At 36.0% G+C, this 14,801-nt stretch overlaps 1 protein-coding gene across 2 annotated transcripts; it reads left to right on the forward strand.

Annotated features, from left to right (window-relative positions):
* Positions 1-799: 799 nt before the first annotated feature.
* syt13 (synaptotagmin XIII) lies at positions 800-11,952 on the forward strand. Of its 2 annotated transcripts, none has more exons than XM_065289484.1 (6): positions 800-1,203; positions 4,091-4,298; positions 4,972-5,109; positions 6,449-6,765; positions 8,844-8,970; positions 9,373-11,952. In XM_065289484.1, the coding sequence occupies exons 1-6, from the start codon at positions 1,036-1,038 to the stop codon at positions 9,675-9,677; spliced, it is 1,263 nt and encodes a 420-aa protein (XP_065145556.1). In that variant the 5' UTR covers positions 800-1,035; the 3' UTR covers positions 9,678-11,952. The 2 variants fall into 2 exon arrangements, with proteins under 2 accessions (XP_065145556.1, XP_065145557.1); XM_065289485.1 differs by having other exon boundaries at positions 8,847-8,970.
* Positions 11,953-14,801: the final 2,849 nt, after the last annotated feature.

The following is a 14,801-nucleotide window of genomic DNA, read 5'->3' on the forward strand; positions in this document are numbered from 1 at the left end:
CTAACTATATGATCCTTTAAAGCTAGTAGCCTACTGTAGCCAACGTCAAAAATATTCCTAAAATCAGGCCAGGCTTTAAAAATACATCCTGACCTTATGATAACATTACAATTAAGTTAAAATGTCCAATTAATTGAAATGCCTGAAATTACTAAAATGTCAAAGCATATGAGAAGAAAGGTTTATAATGAAGGGGTCCTGAACTGAAGTAATAAACATAAACATTTCTGAAAAAATAAATAAATAATAATAATATAAGATGTAGGCCTACACCCTTGTATCCAAATTTTTCAGCGGGCACACAAAAATGAGCATGAACAAAACTGTGCCAGTCCAGTCCAGTCTTTTTGCTGATACCAGTTCATATAACATGTAATCAGCAACAATTACAGATTTATCAATTAATTGTTGCCATATTTACACAATTCTACCTTTATTGTCCTAAGTAATACTTTATATTCATATGAACGCTGTTTTCTTCACCCATCTATATGGGCAAAAAGTAGAAGATGCACAATTAAACCACATCATTTCCTTTTTCATTTATTCCTCAAATATTTTCTCCATACTGTATATACATTCATAAGATAAAGCACACTCAGTGTGTGAAGGTGAGTTCACGCAGCTCTGACGTTAAAGCTGACGTACAGCCTCTTTGGTTATGATGGTGGTGTGCTTGTGGCTTCAATGACAGACTCATGCTTATTGAGGAGGGGTTGCCAGCCATCCAAACCCCTCCCATTTCATTACCTCACTTCTGTCTATCTCTCTTACCCCCTCTCTCTTTTTGTATCTCTCTCCCAATCTGGCTGAGTTGGTTTCAGACAGAACATTACACACACACATGCTCAAGCACACGTGCCACTCTGTGTCTTCCTACCAAGACCGGCTCTCCTCAGCATCTCCGCTCTCAGTCTTCTACCTCAACATGAAAGCACATCAGTAAAGACTGGATTATTCGTCCTGTTTATTAATCTTCTCTCCTCTACACTTCATTCTGTGTGTTTGGGTGTCTGTTCCTGGCTGGGAGTGCTCATGTCTGCGACAGCGCTGTTGGGGGCAACACTAGGTACCGTGTCTGGAGTCCTGACACTGTGCGGTCTCTCCTTGCTTTGCAAGAGCTGTAAAAAGGGAAAACTTGAGAGAAGGGATGATACTGATCCTGAGAAAGCCCAACCAAGCATCCTGCACAGTCTCACGCAGGTAAGAGTCAAACTTACACATGCAAACAGAACCAGCATCCTTACATATGAGTCATAATATAGACACAAACTTACATGAGCGATATCTGTATACAACACATATTAGAGGAAACCAAAGCCACAGATGTGAGAACCAAGAACACACTGTACAGAACAAGTGCACTCTAAGTGGATGGATGGAAGTGGTGCTTACATAATGCCGGTTAGCTCTGTCTGAGACACAAACAATATTATTTATACTGAAATAGTTATAAAGCTGTTATTATGATTAAACTGCTTACATATGATAAAAGATTTGCAAATGTATTTAAGCTGGATGACTATTATGGTGAAAAATATAATTCCTGTTTCATACAGGAAACAACATGCCATCTCCAGTATCATGTTTGCCTCTCTGAGAGAGAAACACTTATCTTTAATGATATATCCATGTTAAAAATATGAAAGGAAATCACAGACTTCAGATCAGCTGTTTTGTGTCATAAAACTTTCAAAGTATCAAAAAACATTCCCCAGTAAGAGACAGAGGCTTATGCCTAATACAATCACACAGGGGAAAGTGAGAGACATGTCTGTTATTATTAGAATGTTATCCAGAGTGCTTTTATCAAAGATAATTGATTTAGGAATGATTTGTACTGGCATTTATATACAATCACCCAGACAGATTGACACACACACACACACACACACACACACACACACACACACACACACACACACACACAAACACACACTTCTCTGCAATGCCTTTGTGCGTCTGCCGAGTGCTGTGCTTTCCCTGAACCAACCCAGAGTCACGACTCACATTACCATATACACACATAAAATCTTAGTTTGTGACTATTTATATCCAGTCATGAATAATCACCTGTGCTGTCCAGAATATATGTTTGCAGAAAGAAATCTCACCAAAAACATCAGGCCACACAAGCTGCACATAACATTCACCGCATTCACACATTTTGCTAAAACATCTTCATTTACTATTAGGTCTGATCTTCTTAAAGTGACAGGAGTCACACAGGAACATTGCTCAGCCTTATCTCAGCTCCCATTTTCTTTTCTTTTGTTATCGAGAATGTGATGATTATTAAATCTGTGTTCTTTTTATGCAATCCTTTCTGCATGCTAAAGTCTTTAAATCATATTATGAGATTTGAATCATCAAAGTTAGATTATAATCAATGATTTCACATTGATCTCAATCTTTGACATGATCTTAGTCAATATTCAAGATATCAAGATCACATTTTCACCGGATGATTTTATGTAAAAAACTGTAAATGACAAAAAAATGACTTTAGCTGGGTTTTAACAGGCAGGGTCACATATGAGCAAATAAATAAAATTATTTGACCTGTGCAATAAATGATAGCAGATTTACTGCTACTGTCTAGAAAAAACAGTCACAATTAAATCAGTACCACTGAAAAATGATGTTGAAGTCTCGATTTATTGTTAAGGTCAGTCTTTAATCTGGATTGTAAAGTAGGCTAGCAATGTCTTAATGCACCAGTATTAAATATTAATAAAGGCATGGGGATCTGAAAGGAATATAAGAATTTCTTTCTGCTCCTTTTTTTGTGCACTCACTGTCAGCATGATAACTGCCCACACTGGGAAATGGAGTGCTCTGCTATTGATTTTTTTCATTCATGCTTCCCTGTTTTTTTTTTCATGTCAGATGCTTCACATCAAAACCCCAATGAATCATGAACCCAGCCAGCAAAAAGCTCCCGAATGAAAACCATTCACTGTCTCAAATCTATGACATTGTAGGGTAGTTTAAAACAATGCAAATGTGAATTGTATCATATGAAAAGAAGGAAATTTAATAATGTATAATGCAACAAACCTGCCAGTATTAATAGGTCAGATTCACCTCTGAGTATGTCTTTTTTTGTCTTACTTCCTCTGAGCAAAATTAACAGTAATTTGGATTCAAGACACTGTTTTCTGTTCTCATCGTTTTCAGCCCTTCTTGGTTTACTTTTGGCCATTTTTTTCTCTGGGGAAAATTTTGGGGTCATCAAGGTCACTTCCTTTTATAACTAGATATGTGACGCTGAACCACAAAACAAGTTATAAGTAGCACATGTATATTTGTAATAATAGCCAAAAATACATTGTATGTGTCAAAAGTATTGATTTTTCATTCAAAAAATGAAGATATTTGGTAAATTTCCTACCATAAATATATAAAAATATACAAAAAGATTATTATGTATATATCAATACACACTCACACATTCTTGTATGCATTTAAGAAACATTTACATGTGTATATATATTTATTTATATTTTTATATATTCTATATTTTATTTTAACAATAAAAATGAATATATAAATAAAAATGTTCTGAAATGTATATGTGTGTTTAAATATACATAATAATTACACATAGTACAGACACATATATTAGACAAAAATGCACTTTTATTTTGTATGCGATTAATCGCAATTAATCTTTGCCCATGCAGCACTAATAAAAATGTATTTATTATTAGTAATATGTGTTGCTAAGATCTTTATTTGGCAAAATATTTTGCAACCTCGGATTCCAGATTTTATTCCAGGAAAAAAAACTACTAACAAACCACACATATTAAAGGTTATTAATCCAGCTTTCAAGTGATGTATATCTCAATTTAAAAAAAAATACCCTTAAGATGATTTTGGGATCCAGGGTCACATTTGATTTACTGTTAAAATCATTTACTTTGCATGTTCAGTGTTTTTGTCCTAAACATCCCATTAATGGTAGGCTATAAAAATATTTTACTGGTTTAAATAAACAGTTTAAGGACACATGTTGTTCAAATGCCTTTTTCTGTCAACTCAACTCTTTTACTCTAGCTCATCATTTATTTCTCACTTATTTTAGTTTAGTGTGCAGAAGTTGACAGAACCGATCCAGCCTCAAGCATCTCTGAAGTTCCCTAAAATATACTGGCCCAAACCCTCAGTCCGTTCTCAAGAGGTAATAAACCAGAAAGATCATGGATCATCTGTCAGCGACACATTTGCGGCCGAGCTCAACACCTGTAACCAGGCAACAGGATGTGATGAGGTCTTCTCCCTCCCGCGGCAAGGTAAGGAATTTCTATTAGTTACTATCTAATGGAATATTAAAACAATGGGGGAGAAGGTGTGGCCAATTTCTGTTGCTCATTTCAGTCCACCCACAACCTTCGAGCTGCTAACACAATACTTCCCACTGAGCTACAGGAACACAGACTATTTCAGAAATGTATGCATTTTTATTAATTAATTTTATCTATGAGTAATTTATTTATGTGGCTATTAAATTAAGTTGTTGAATTGTGAACAATGTCAAATCGCCCCTAAAAGTTTAGGGGCAAGTTGAAATTCTGGCATTAAAGCCATAACATTGTGGACATCAGTGGCATATACTGATGTCAATAAATTCTGTGCATATCTTCCCCAGACGCCATTGCTAACCTTTTCAGATTAAAGCAGTAAAAACTGCTCCCAAAACGGTTGTCATACATTGATCTGACTCAGTGCACAGCTTCTGTAACAATAAATAGAATGTACCTGAAATAATGAATAACCGAGGCCTCTCTTGTAATTAGGACTAAACTTCCACTCACCCAGAAGTGAATTTGCATCTGTTCTCTAAGGACCAGATTTGACTAAATGTCATGCTTTTCTGATCTGAATAAAGACAATTATGTTAATGAGAGTGCCTAAATTACTCATTAGATGTTTGTTGATAATTAAAACTTACCTTTTATATATCAGCTTCTGCAGATGAGACGCCTTATACATCTGAGCAAACTGGTGCCATGACGACAAGTAGCTCCATCCTGTATCCCAAATTGCACTTTTCCATTAGCCTGCACAAAGAGAGTGGAGAGCTACACATCAACATTGTGGAAGGTAACCCACTTCCACTAAATATATATTCCTCTGTTTCTAGAAAGATTCTAGGTGATGGCTGTGAGCCACAATCAAAAATTGATGTAAAACTGGTGTAAGCTACTGTAAGCTGGTGAAGAAGTAAAAAATGTTTGAAAATTTCAGAAATTTATAAACTATAAAAAGGTCTTAAAGGCATCTTACATAAATGTACATGAAAGATATGTAAAGCTGTATGAAAAGCAGTATACTGTCTTCAGTTTTCAGTATACTGTCAAGTACACTCTCAGAAAAAAATGCCCAAAAACTCTACCTTTTGCAGTACAACTGGTCGTCACTGGGGTGGTATGTAACTCCACATACCCATTTTTTAAAGCCAACATATCATGACAATTTGTCTTTTTCCATGTTTAACTGCTTTAATTGGTTCCAAAGTGCTTCTATCAAACTAGAAAATTGGAAAAATAACAACCCAGTAACCCTTGGGGCAGAGATCAGCTCATTTGCTTTTAAAAGGACACACCCCAAAATGGCCATTTTAACATGCTATAATAAATTATCTATAGAGCTAGGACTTGACATACATACTCTGGGGACACCAAAGATTTATTTGACATCTTAAAAAAATCTTGAAGTTAAAACAACTTGGCTTTGCAAGTTAATTCAACATACTATTTTAAGTTTTGACCTGTGAGTATTGGCATAGCTAATAAAAACTAGTTATAGTTGTTAACTGTTTGAAATAATTTTTTAAAGTTAAAGTAGCATAAAAATAAATGTTGAAAGTAGCATAAAAATACATTTAGATTTGACATAAATTTTGCATTTTTAAATGGAGCTTTTTACTGTACATCTATTGAATACATTCTGCAATAAAACAGGCTTTGGTTTCATACTTTATCCTCTAATAGTTTAGCCAGGTGTATCATGTTTGTGCATAGAATAAAGAGCACAGAAGCCATGTGGGGCAGTTTGGCTCTGCTGTTGAGACTGCAACAGATAGAGAAATGATATTCAAACATCTCTGTGATTAAAGCAATGTTTTGGAGGAATAAAGGAATCTTTCATGCCGCTTAAAGCCTCTCAATCACAGAATTACCATTTCAATAGTTGCAGCCGTGACTGATACGCATCATTATCGGTAATGAGAGTAAATCTGCTTTAAACTCAATTCCTCTATTCTGCTCATCCAAACAGAAAAGAGAAATGTGGCTTAATTATGCTGTCTGAGATGATAAAAAGTAAGGAGTCATAAAAAAAATCAGTGAAGGGATAGAAGACTTACATGAAGCCTATACTTGTCATTCGGCTCCATGTTATAATCTGAATCGTCATTTTCTCTTTCCATATTTTCATGCAGCGGAGAACATATCAGTGGTTCCAGGATGTGAGGGGTATATATCAGGGTGTGTAAGTGTCTCTGAAGAGCAGAAGCATGCCCATACAGCAGTCCACAAGTTGGCAGCACGGGTACAGTGGGATGAGGACCTTGTGTTTGCCTTGCCCTTGGAGGGCACACTGGGGGCAGATGGTCTAGAAGGAGAGGTGTCCCTATCACTTCAATGCTGTGATCGATTTTCCCAGAATTCCACTCTGGGGACAATGCGCTTTAAACTGGCTGATGTGAACATGATGTTGGACGCTGACTGCTGGGTTGACTTACAGCCACCGAAACAGGTGAAAAACATTTCTTGCATTGTCAAATTTGGCTAAGAAATACAGCGATCACCATCTACAGTATAGATTTATTTAGATTTTGACCTGAATTGTGTATGGGCTACAGTACTGCTCAAGGTTAATTCTTCATAAAAAAATATGGGATAGCGGTTAAGCCAAATGGAATATGAAGAAAGATTTGTATGTCAAATGTTTGTATAAACTGTGAACACTTAAGCGAAGGTAGGAATCTGTATCAGGGCTGGTAGTTTAAGACCTTGCATAAAACAGCAAATAACTAAAACACAGCTTCATGGGCATGATGTATACTGGCAGATCAAGGAAAAAGATATCAATGGACATTTTGTGACCTTTAAAAATGTATTATTAGGCAACTGGTCTACTGAGAAAGGGAAAAGCCAGTGAGTCATGCAGGTGTTCTGTATTTGAATCTTATTGATGCACAGACATACCAAGAAGCTATTCACTCCATGCACTCCTTTACCAGAAAGATGGAGATAAAGTTTATTCACATGCAAATTTGAAAATATATTATATAGTACAAAACTGACAAATAATCCTACATTTTCATCAAGGAAATTATACATTAAAACATGATTTTTTTCTGTTTCCGAATCTTCACCAGTGCAAATATAAACATTAATGTATAATTCAGACAAAGTATTGCATATACGCAGTTTATTGTGCACAAGAAGTGGTACAGAATTATTCCGGTATTATTTCTTTTTGGATGGATCCTTTGCATCTTCTCCGATTTTTTGGGTTCATACATGTTTGAACAAACACACACACAAGCATGCTTTCCACCCCCGATTCTGTGTGATCTGTTTATGATGTCATAGACCTCCAGAGCTGGGAATCTTAATCTGCGTCATCACACCTCCCAGAGGAGATCCGGTTCCAGTGCACACACACAAACACACATACATACAGACGTGCCAGGAATTTATTACTACCAACTAGACTGCAGAGAAAGCGAATGAGCGAGAGAGGAGAGAGAGGAAATGAAGCAAAATTAAATAAGCTACCTGAGAGGACCTGAAGCTCTTGGCCAATTTGTGGGCAGTTGTTTGGCATTTGTATGTGTGTGTGTAATAGGCCAAGCCATTAATGAAGAGGATGATGCATGTGGCACTGGGTGGTATGGGTACCATTCAAAATGATTTGTTTATAGCGACATGTTCACACTTTAATATTCACATGTAATATAAGAGGGTTGACACACACGCACACAGCTCTTATAAGCACATGATTCATGTTTGAATAGATTATTCAGGATGGGTCTTGGTAAAGACCTTGATCTACCTTTTTAATACTTTAATACTTTCAATTACAACTTCATGTTTTAAAAAACACTATTCATGAATGAAGGAATGAAAGATAAACTGAACTTATTCATTTGAACCCGTTTGAGCTCACAATATGTTACCTTTGGAAAACCCAGCTAAAGTACTTTTTGTGATTTACTGTTTTCTACATAAAATCAATACGATAATAGAAAATACAACCTTTATATCTTAATATTGATGTTGCTATGTCAAAGATTGAAATCGATGTGAAATCAATGAGTGAAATCAAACTTTAATGCTCCGGCTAATGTCATAATTAGATTGTGAGAACAAGCCTTCACAGACAGGGTCACATATTATACATTTTTCACTCTGACTGTCACATCAATGAAATAAAAAACATGAAGGTTCGATCAACATTGTCTAGTCGATGCTGATTCAAAAGCACCAGATTAAATTTAGACCTACTTCTTGAAATAAATTGTAATGTTCTGTTCAGGCAGATGGTTAAGTGGGGCTGACAGAAGACAGTGCTGAATTTGTATAAGGTCATTATGGTAATGAAATACAATTATTCTGAGTGTTTAACCTCAGTGCTATGCTGACAAATTGGTAATTTAAATTAGCAATTTTTGCCTTGAGTGGAGTCAAATGACTAAATCATTTGCATAAGGTTATTTTAAAAAATCTATATGTGTACACAGAAAGTTTTTAATTGCAAGAGATTGACCTAAACTTTCTGTATTTTTCTAGACTTACTGATTGACAATACTGATTGTCGTTTCTCAGCAGGAAGTGACATCCTCAGCCGGTGAGCTTTTGTTGTCGCTCAGTTATTTGCCTGCGGCCAATAGACTTGGAGTGGTTGTGATGAAGGCTAGAGGACTTCTGTCAGACAAACTTAAAGACAACATAGGTATTTCCACTTAAAAATATAAACCTTTTTCACCTGTAACTACACTGTGCTGACACAAACATTATAAGTGATCCTAAATCAATTGCCTTACACAGAATAGAAAGCATACCATGTCCCATCAGTTCTGACATAAAAAAATGGACCAAATTAGCTATTTTATTAAACCCATACAGTACATTATGGAAGAGGCTCTTATCTTTCGCTCTCAAGGTCCACCTTCATCCAAAATTGCCCCTGTTCAAACTTACATGACCTTAGTAATCATTTCTAGTAATTAGCTTCAGATGGTATCAAGGTGGAGCTAAGTTCTAAGATGAGAACCTGTGCATTACAAAATATTAAGAACAAAATTTTTAGCTGTAGTAAACCTAACATTGTTTTGCTCTCTATGTTACCTGATAGATCTATCTGTAAAGCTCACTCTGAAACATCAAAATGTCAAGCTGAAGAAGAAGCAGACACGGCGGGTAAAACACAAGATTAATCCCGTCTGGAACGAGATGATGATGCTGGAACTCCCAAGCGAGCTACTATCTAAATCCAGCATTGAGATGGAGGTACTGAACCTGGCTGGGCCTGGGACCCTGCTCCCCCTGGGGCGCTGCATGCTGGGACTCCAAACATCCGGCACAGGTCTGCAGCACTGGAAACAAATGCTAGATAATCCACGCAAGCAAATTGCAATGTGGCATCCATTGTATGCCTAAACATTTAGATAATACTCTCTAAAACACCACCACATCCAGGCACTGTATACACAATGAATGGTTAAATCTGTTGATGTATTTTACAATACTGTAGGTAGATATGAGTGAACCCAATAGTTATCACTGTACGTTCTCTGCAGAGGTTAAGGTAAAGCTGAAATAGGACAGTTACAGTACTAATAAGTAGTCTTTTATTGTAAGCAGTGCGGCATTTATCTTTGATGTTGTTGTCAGTGTGTTTAAAAATCTTACTATTATGAATTGGTGTGAGTGGGAGCCACCCCAATCACTCTAAAAATGGCTAGGTTATTTTTGACCCATTATGGGTAAATATTGGACAGAACCGGCGCTGGGTTGAAAACTGATCCAATTCTGGGTTATTTTAACCCAACTGCTGGGTTATTATACCCCATGGTTGCATAACAACATGGGGTTATTTTTAAATCAGCACGTGTTCTCACTCTAAAAAATATTGGGTTGTTTTTAACCCCGGGCTGGGTAACTATTGGACAGAACACATTTCTGGGTTAAAGTGACCCAAATAATGGGTTGTTTTAACCCAACTGCTGGGTTGTTTCAACATGGTTGATTAACAATAACCCAGCAGTTGGGTTAAAACAACCCATTATTTGGGTCATTTTAACCCAGAAATGTGTTCTGTCCTATAGTTTAAAAAATAACCCACCCATTTTTAGAGTGATCTTTCACAACAACCGTTAGGTACAAAATTGATTAGCAAACAAAAGCCATCTTGTCCGGCTAAGTAACCGTCTTCTAGTCAAAATAAATTTGAATTTAGTTACAGTTCGTCTTTGCCAAAAGAACTTGTGAGATGTATGATACTCCATTGTGTAAGCAAAGTCAACAGTGATTACAAGGTCATTGGTTTTGTTTATTTATTTATTTATTTTTGGGCTATGGATAGACATCTATACAATTTTCACAGCCCAAATGTTGCCTGGTTTTAGGCAAACAAACATCTACTGTGTTGGGACGGCTATTAGATGTCTTTTAAAACACAAAATTGCTTGCTGGGCTGTATCTTGCCAGTTTTGACTGAACAGATAATACATAACACCAAAGTCTCATATAGGGTTACATTACAAAGCTGTGAAGTGGCAGGATATTATTTCATATATCTATGATTGCGTTCACTAAAGTAATAAAAGTCATATCTGGGATGGCAAGGGGTAAGTAAATTATGAGAATTTTCATTTTTGGTGAACTATTCCTTTAACATCAGTACAGCCCTGGCTACCAATTGTAGAATACTGTTAATACTTCTATAATCACACAATAAATCTGCAGGGTCTTATAAAGGCAGCTTTATACTTCTCAAGGTGCATGTGTGGATCTTAGATGTGTGGCTCGCTTATTCTCCTAATTGTCGTGTTAATGTATGACTTTTCACCAAGTTAATAATAAGGTTAATAAAATTTCCACTGTGGCAACTCAAATAGTCAGGTTTTTGCAGAATGCAAGTTATGTCCTTAATGATGAAAGTTAATGAATGTATGTTTTCTTAAACATGCCTGCTAAAAACGACCTAAACCAAAAACACTCGGTTTGAATAGAGCTATCAGGCTAAAGGTCTATAATTTGTAAGTGAATATGATCAAACTGATTCTCACCACAGCTGCTTCTTCATCCAGGTGCCGTGAAACAAACGATTTATATAATATGTTTTGTGCTTCTTGGATATATACATACTTAGACATGTGTAAACAGTAATCTGCTATAACCAAACAGCAGCTAAAGTGAGTAATCAGCTCAGAAGCACTGGATATTTGCTAAAGTATTTATTGTATGTGTTTTACTGTTATCTGTTTTGTGTGATCTGGTAACAATAATCTATATTGAATCTGATAACGTAAGCCTAAAGCCGGGTGATGCACCTACATGCAGGGTTTTAAATTCTGTGCAATGTTTTAATTGCTAATAATTTTGTTCATTAATAGTTTCATCAGAGAAATATCAGATAGCAAATTCAAGCTTTAAAGGTACTTTTAAAGTAGTTTCCTTTGGTAGCAATAAGCATCGTAATTTCCCAATGATGCATGATCTTCTTGATTTATACATAGTATTATTTGTTGCAATTGACACGTTAAAATATTCATGATCAAATGTTTATTTCTGTACATGTTTAATACCAGGCATGACCTACGAATTGTTATAATCATGGAAATCTGATCCAACTATTCACTTTTTTTAATCCAGTTTCTTCTTTTTGTGAAACAAAAAGTTTTGTGTTATGTGTGAAATAAATATTCCTTTCTCTAAAGGTGTTTCGCATGTGTGGTTTGTAATATATCATATGACTAATCTGTTTTATAGAATCAGTCAAATTCCATGACACAAAGATGAGAATGGTCAGGAAGTGACAGACTGGCCTCCCACAAGCAGCATCAAATTAACACTGATTTATAAATAAAAAATGTGGCCGCAGGACTTGATCACAGCACATTAAAGTCTTCTCTCTGTCATCTTTCTCCTCTGTTTCTCCTCGTTTTCTTTCCGTTGCACAACAGTTACTATTCATGTTTTCTCTGGTGGCATTAGTGGGCAGGCAGGGCACAGCAGCTAGTTTATATTAAAGCAATGTATACACAGAATGGATGAGAATGATACTAGCAGTAACTGCAGTGCATCACTGATGAGCATCTTATATAATCCAACTGATAAAAAACAAACTCCCACCTGCTGGATATATTTCCTTGCCAGAGCTAAAATTATTTTGCTGGCTTCTCATCTTGAGTTGTGTCTGTGTGTATGAATAAATGAATGAATAAATGAGACATCCGGCACACTATGTGTCACATGACAAATGGCTTTTAAGCTTGCTCTTAGCATGGATCACAGGCTTATTTATTAGGGTTGTGCTCTACAAATGTTATGAATGCTACATGCAATAGCTATCTAACAAAAACTAAAACAAGACACATGATATTAATTTTGCAGGACTGTTATTTAAAAAGAGAGAGAGAGAGAGAACATCTTCACCCTCTTTCTTACAGAACTAACACATAAAAGATAAATGGAGAGGAAAATCTGACCTAGAAAATGTTTCTGTCGGATGTTTAGATGAGTAAAGCTGCAACTTGCTCTTTGAGTTTAACTCTCACAACACAAAAGACACATTTTTACTAGATGTACTTTTCGGCATCAATCTCTTTTCTTTCTCCCTCCCTTGTGTTATCTGTTCAGTATGAATGTTGCATTTGCAATGACTAACAGAGCCAGGGCAGAGACAGCTGATACATTACTTCAATTACTATTTATAAAATCAAGTGTTGTTACTGTTAACATAAGTGAATGCACCGTGAACATGAATAACTGTTGACATTAAAGGAGCATTTCACCCGTAGAAACATGAATCTTTATTGAAAGTGTGTCATATTTGTAGTCGAAATGTAACATACATTTAGAATTTGGTGCCTATTTGACCGAGAAAAGGGGTGTTTGTAGTCTCACTCCCTCAACAAAGATATTGGACTTCCTTCTTTCAATGATGCAAAATTATGATTTTTACATCATTGAAAGAAGGAAGTGCAACACTGACATCTGTATTTCTCCTGTCTCAGCGGCAACTGAGAAAATTATGCATGACCATTCAAAAACATGACTGGGGTTCTAACTATACAAAGCTTTATGCAAATGGATGAACAAATGAATCCATGTTGAAAACAATATTGTCCATATTGTGTTTATGTTAGTTCATGCATTTACTATTGTATACTCACACAATATTATTGTAAAGTGTTACCAAAATACTATTACCAGAGTTAAAAAAAACAGAATGAGATAAATGCATTTAATCTTAATTAAATAAGCAAAGAGACCCCCCCCACACCAAAAAAATTAACCATTCTGCATCAGATAAAACAAGAGAGGCTTCATTAGTAGGATCTCATCCATAACCATCAGCTGTATAAGGAAAGAAGATCCAGTAATGTCTGGATTTTACCTCCTCGTGAAACCTGTCTAATGAATTTAAACACATGAGCAAGACAGAAGCTGAGGCTCTCTCACAAACAGACACTGATCAACAATGACTACAGCTCCAGCCAGCAAATAATAAGCATAGATTATCACAATTACATCTCCCACACACCCCTTGTCTCTTATTAATGGACAAAGAGAGGGTGGTGATGTTATTGGGAAAAAATGTCCTCTATATACAATAAGCCTTTAACAATTAAACATGTGAACTGAATGAAGGCTGCTTGTGTTTTATACTGTAAGCCATAGCTTGCATCATTTGTGCATCCAATTTGCCCTGACTCTCCCTTCAGTCTCTCCTGGGCCAGACGGATCCATGTTGCCAAGGTGATGTGAAAAGGCTGGGTTATTGGGATCGTTTCTGTATTCAACACGCTTGTAATGTAAGAGGTGTGGTTTTGCGTTAAACAACATAATTACAATTCATCATCTCAGGTTTTGACTCATTACTAAAACACACAAGATTCCAAGGTTATAACAAAAAATTCAATACAAGGCAGGTACATCAATATTGCCAGAGTAGAAAGATCAATAACTGGGACAAGGAGTAAGAGATAAGAGGATAAGGGGAAGGTAACTGAGATAGAGAAGGAGAAAAACTGAAAAGGATTAGGAGATTGATCATCAGAAAAACAAACTGATAGAGTTTCAATTCTGAAACAGTGCTGTGACTCGTTGTGTCCTCTGAGACTATTATCTGTTTTTCTTTAACTACCATATTGGTCAATAATCTAAATGTAAATACGTTTTCAGAAACATGCTAATGTAAAAGTCACTTACAATTGAATAATATATATTCCCTGACCTTTATTGTGGACAAAATTAAATAACTTGTTCTGCCTCTGGAACAACTTTACTTCGTAGCTGAATCAGTAACAATTCAGTCAGGTACTGATCGAAGTCTCGCTTAACCTTATTCTCTAAAAGCCTTCTGAACTCATAAACACGCATAAAAGATAATATGTTCAGTTTTATGTTATCTCTAAACTAGACTATCTCTAGGACTAGTACCACATTTCTCACTGCAAGGTCGTCAAAATACGTAAAATATGAGTAAAAAAACGAGTTCAATAAACCATTTGAAAGATCCTGTAGTGTTTTTAACAGCAGTGTGCGCAACTGGTA

Source organism: Paramisgurnus dabryanus, chromosome 2 (assembly GCF_030506205.2).
Source record: "Paramisgurnus dabryanus chromosome 2, PD_genome_1.1, whole genome shotgun sequence".
NCBI classification, from domain to species: domain Eukaryota; kingdom Metazoa; phylum Chordata; class Actinopteri; order Cypriniformes; family Cobitidae; genus Paramisgurnus; species Paramisgurnus dabryanus.